Here is a 5874-nt window from a genome sequence, read left to right on the forward strand (position 1 = left end):
CTTTCTCATCATCCACGCACACCTGCATACAGCTGGGTGAAGGTGGGGGTGCCATTGCCAGGGAAGGAGTAAGGGAATGACCGTTATATATGCTATATTTTCCCAAATCAATAATATGGAAATACATTGAAAATTCAGAACGAAATAATCAGCTTCCTGCAAATGGTTTGGAGCTCACAAGAAAGTCCAGACAATGTGGCTGGTGAGGCTTGAGGCATTAGATTGCCTGTGAGAAGGAAACGTGGAACTGTGCAAAGAGAGAAAGTAACGAAATGTATTTTGAAATCAGGATGTTTGGGCCTTGTTGGACGCTCTCCGACACTACCAAATCCTTGGTGGTGTTGGAGAGCCTCGAGTATTGCCTGCAGTCTTTACATCGACCCCCTATTTCCTGGTGTCTTGAATTGCTTTTTGTAAACACTCCCTTTTTTCTTATTACAGCTGGTTATGCAGTATCTTTATTATGGAGGTGCAGAGTCACTCTTGATTAAAAATAATGAAATTATGGAGGTAAGAGACATTTATCTTAATTGCAGTGGGAGCAATGCTAAGTGATCTGTGTACCCTTCACCCAAGGGCACATTGTAAGAGCCAGCAGTGCCTCACCCAGAGTGCCCAGGCTGCCCGCAGTCCTGTGGGAGAGAGACACTCAGTCTCCTTCCCTGATGGTCACCCGTTACGGTAACTTTTGCCAGTATGACCTTGACTGTCAGAGACGAAAGAGTAGGAAAATTAAGATCATCAAGCAAAAAAGTATCAGAAATAACAATATCTAGTTAGATGCTTTGCGAGGCTCTTTGAAGGAAATGCTAAGCTGGTGTAACTGGAAGCAACTCCGGACAGCAGAGTAGACCATCCTCTCTCTCTCTCTCAGCCTGATAGGTGAAGTGCTCTGCTCCAGCTGGACCGGTCAGCTTCTGTCTGCCACACTCTTACTTTTAGCTTATTAGCTCAGGCTTAGATGTCCAGACCTATCTCGGCAACATAAAAGCATCCAATTTGGTTCTTCACTTGGGAGAATTCTCAGGCCTGTACCTGGCTTTAATCATGGGACAAATCCCACTGGAGTCACAGTTCAGTTCAATTTCAAGCATGTGACTGTCATTTTTTCTGAATAAAACCTTAAGCTGCTCCCTGAGATACAGAGACTCCTTAGCCCCTTTCTCACTGCATGTCAAACATCCAGTGCCATCGCGCCCGTTTGTAAAAGCCAAACCACACCAACTGGAGCTGCCTGAGCCTTCAGTATAGCCACACATCCACAACCTGTATGGATGTTGAGTCATTCTCTTCCCAGTACTGTGTTCTGTCTTTACCAGCTGTGATCAGCCTAATGACTCCAACCATATAGAACTAAGAGATATTTGCGCAAATTCTTGACAGTCATTCAGGGAGTTTTCCTGTTGACAATCACCAAATTATGGTAGCCAAATAGAATACAGGATAGTAAATACTAAAATCGGGGCTACTTAAACAGATGGTAATCATCAGTGTACAAATTATAGTCTGCCACCATCAAGTTTTTATTGTTGGCTACGTTAGTTAGTCTGTCCCTATGACACTACTGCCTGGGGCATCCATGGGAGGCTTGACTTCCACCAAAGTACTGCTAAGCAGAAACTGGTAGCAACTCTTTTTTGGGGTACAAGTGGCCAGGATGAATCAATTCTGATGGTACAGGGACATCTGTACCAACCCTGCCAGCAGCCAGAGGATGGAACTAGTCCAGACTGAAATTATCCCTCTCCAAAGCAGGCGGTGGGTTTTTAACTAAGCACACCCACATTGACTTTCTGAGCTTTATAGGAAAAGGTCACTGATTCTCTATTTCACTTGTAGTTTTGAAAGAAGCTCCTGAATTTCTAACCCTTCCTGAAATAAGGAGTCTCAGACTAGGCAGTGCAATGGCTTTATAGAGATGCGTATGTTATCACCTAGGCTGTTAAAAAGCTTGTGCTGTAGTTCAGCTGGCTGCTTGCTCTACTTTTGTGACATCTCAAAACTTCTGTGACTCAAGAATGTATGACTGATTGATTGATCTGTTGATAACAGATCTGGCCACGGTTCCTCACAGTTTAAAGTAATTACAAACCAGCACGTGACTGCTTGAGCCACAGAGGCAGCTGGAATAGGATTTGGCTTTATCTTTCAAAACTGCATTTAGCAACTTGCCTTATTACAAATATGATAAAAAGAAGCACCAGAAATACTCCACAGAAATCTTTGTTGCAATTCATAATTGGGGCCAGCTGGCTGCTATCGCATCAGCACTGCAGATTTCCAGCACTTGGTTTTATTTATGGGATTAAAGCAGAGCTTGAGCAGACTGCATAGGAGAAGTCGGAATAATGTCATGGAAGTTTCAGGGGTTTGTTCCCCAATGCTCCTACCAAGGTGGCATGAGAGCCCTTCATGGATTCACAGGATAGCTTTTTGTCATGCAGTCCCAGATGGTAAGGGCCGTATAAATGAACAGCTTGGCCTAAGAGACCTGGCTGTTTTAGACCAAGATGTCAAGCAATGAAGAATCCCAACCTGCTTCCTAAGCCAGAGCAGAGAGCGAGAGGCAATGACCTACCATGGAAAGACAGAAAATGAAATTCCTTTTCCCTGCTGTGAAAGGACAGAAAGGTGGCGATACGGGAAATCTTAGCACTACTGAAATCAGTCAGAGAACTCAAAATTTAAGCCATTTTCACCCCACAGGCTTCAGGTCATGCCCACAGTGTCCAGTGGCATGCAGAGATCCCAGGGCAGTGGCAATCCAGGTAGCATATCCATGGGGTGGATACAGCACCAAAGAGGGAGGTCAGCTTGGGTCCTGATGGCAGGAGATACGTGGTAGTGCAGCGATACAGGCATGTGGCACTAACATGAGTGTTAACTAGGCAGTGCCTTGCACCAAGCTGGTTCCCACGTTTGCATCGTATCCTCCTGTGTACCCACTCCTTGGAGTCACGTGGAGCCAGACAGTGTTTCAGTGCCTGTGGCCTAGACGTGACCCAACCGCTGCTCATGAGCTAGAGCAAGGAGCACACGGAGATCTGACTCCATTTCCTTGAGCTTGCCAAGGTGACAGATTTGACATCTATTGCCTCTCCAGATTTTTAAGACTGCCCAGTATGGTTATGGTTCTCTGGTTTGAATTACTCTATACTCTTGGTCCTGGCGCTTCTGCTGACACCCCCATATCCAACCCATGTGCTCTGTTTCAGCCAGAGCTTGAGAAACAGTTGAGCCCAAACATTTTTTTCCTGGAAAGTAATTGCAGATCCCTCCTTGCAGAGTCATGTTTGCAAAGTGACCAAAGACTCTCCAATCTGCCATTTCCTTTTTCTCTCTCCCCCCACCCCAAAGTAAGCACGTGGACCTGAGCAGCCTGTGGTGGTCTCTCCATACACAGCTTCCCACAGTGTGATCTAGAGGGGACTGAAAAGGGTTGTTTGTCAGTACTTTCATGAAAACTGAAGCAGGGGTGGAGAAAAAATATAATGAAACAGTAAAAAAGCAAGCTCCAATTCTGTACCGCTCAGCAGTTGTGACTATTTTTTTCCATGCTTTCTTTTTTTTAGCTTCTCTCTGCTGCTAAATTTTTCCAGCTTGAAGCTTTACAACGACACTGTGAGATCATTTGCGCAAAAAGCATTAATACAGAAAACTGCGTGGATATTTATAATCATGCCAAGGTAAAAATAACCACATATGCTTTTATGTTTTGTGCCTGTCGTCAGTTCTATGATAAGTAGTGGTAGTTTGTTACTTATTTAAGATTTGTCATTTACTGTGACTGAGTGGCAAATAGGTACCTAGTATAGTGACAGTCCTAAATCATGTAGTGTTAGAGCATCTGCGGCCACCACTCACCCCCTTCTCTAAGTGCTTCAAACTCAATTTGAGTGTACCACTGTGTGGCAGACCTTTCCCTTATCATGGCAACCCAAACTGCTGAGTTATTCAACAAGAGTCACCTAACTGAACAGGACACCCCTCTTTCACCTTTGAAGCTGCATTTTCCCATTACAATTCCCTGTTTCCTCCTGCCTGAAGCCCACTGGGGTGATATACTCAGTGCTGGTGACAGCTTGTCAATAAATAAAAATGCCATGTTGTCAAAGTGCAACATCTCCGAGCCATGCAAAGATGGTAATGAGAATTTTATGTCTTGGAGAGGAGAGATTCACAGCTTCTTATTGGAGTCAAATGATTTACTTAGCTTGTGAGGGGGCCTAAGTCATTAGGCATAAAAGCGTGGCATTTTTTTGACCTAGAAAACCTATTTTCGCTCATTGATGGAGGTGGTTGCCACATTGATTAGTTTCAGTTTTTCTCCTCCTCTTGTGTGCTTAGTAGTTAGACTTCCAGTTGGAAGATCGAAAGGATACACAAATAGTTGCACTGAAATATTTTTAAAGCATTCCTTAGATGATTGTTTTCTTTAACTTACATGGTCTATACGAAAAATAAAATAGTGCAGTGTGACACGGAGGCTTGATTGAACAGAGTAATCCTGCAGATTGCTCCAAACCCCTGCAGATCTGACCTCCATTCCTATCATCAGATGTTTCCTACAGAGAGTAGTATTGTTAGGTCTTGATGTACAGATAACGCGCAATCAGCGCAGTTAGAAATAGCATAAAGTTCCTTCTATTAAATGAATAAGAAACGAGGTGTATCTGCAGTCCATTTATTGTAATAAGAAAAAAAATCAGCAGTGTAGGAATATTTTGAAAAATACCTGATTTATCCTCTAGCTCATGTGGGAACTTCTCAATTTGTATTCCTGTTACTAAAAGTAAAATGAATACTTTTGTTTTAAAATTACGTGTTTTCTTTGATTTGTGAAATGTGATTGTTATTTACATCCTGACTGAAGAAAGTTCTTACACGGAGCTTTAGCCCTGTCTGAGGAACTTGTACACTGCTGATGCGGGGGCTGAACAAACCCAGTGGCTAAATTTGGCTCCTTCTTTGCCTGTAAGGGCCCCAGCCTGCAAGTTTTTTGTGCCTGCATCTCCCAGTGGAGTCAGTGGAAACGGTGTACTTGAGAGGCTTCTATGGCCAGGGTCACGTTTGCACTGACGTGGGTAGTGCATTGCAGAGATAGCCAAGCTAGCTGTGAATGAAATCTTGACTTCTGGAATTAGTTAAGCCACATCACCCTGGAGCTCTGCAGGGGCTTTCAGTAAATTACCAGGGCTGAGCTTCATCCTGCTATAGCCAGAACGTTTCCAGGACCTCAGCTAGCACATTTAAAGCTAGTTTAGATACCTCTCTGTTATGCTGTCTACAGAGCAGAGAAGACATTCCATCTTTTTGTTCCTGGTCTGTGTGATGTGCAGGTGATTAAACTGAGCACAGATCGTTCTGTCCAGAGTGCTTCCGTCAAACAGTCACTTCATTTGTTTGTTATGTGAATATGAGATAATGGTACGTGGTGGAAGAGGCCAGATGGTCCTAATGAACCAGGGGAGCTCACAGACAGTTCGAGTGCAGCTCGCCAGCCAACCATTTACCTTTCCATGTTCCTCTCTGAAATGTGGAAGAAGCTCGTGTTAGACTGCAGTGAGGATGGGAATAAGATGATCAGGCACGGCAGCCAGGAACCACCGTATCAGCCAGGAGCTAGGTTCTGAGTAACTTGCTCCTGTTGCAGGTACAATTTCTTGTCCTTGCTACTTTGCAAGCTCAGCTGCACCTGCAGGAACTCAGGTGATGCTGAGACCTGCTTTTCCAGAAGGGGATGTGTGAGCAGGTTGGCCCAGAGACACATGGAGCACAGTCTTTGTCGTCATGATTGAGAGAAAGGTATGATTTGGTGGAAGCATAACAAGAAGTGAGAACAGCTTTAGAAGGCTCTTTGTGGTGGGGGTGTAG

At 44.2% G+C, this 5874-nt stretch overlaps 1 protein-coding gene across 1 annotated transcript in view; it reads left to right on the forward strand.

Moving 5' to 3' along the window:
- Positions 1 to 5874, forward strand: part of BTBD11 (BTB (POZ) domain containing 11) — a 196180-nt gene that overhangs the window by 187216 nt on the left and 3090 nt on the right. Inside the window, exons 15-16 of the mRNA XM_009881989.1 lie at positions 442 to 510; positions 3573 to 3686. Of these exons, the coding sequence (XP_009880291.1) occupies positions 442 to 510; positions 3573 to 3686 (183 nt within the window). The remainder of the gene's footprint in view (positions 1 to 441; positions 511 to 3572; positions 3687 to 5874) is intronic.

This window comes from Charadrius vociferus, unplaced genomic scaffold (genome assembly GCF_000708025.1).
Source record: "Charadrius vociferus isolate BGI_N301 unplaced genomic scaffold, ASM70802v2 scaffold883, whole genome shotgun sequence".
Classification (NCBI taxonomy): domain Eukaryota; kingdom Metazoa; phylum Chordata; class Aves; order Charadriiformes; family Charadriidae; genus Charadrius; species Charadrius vociferus.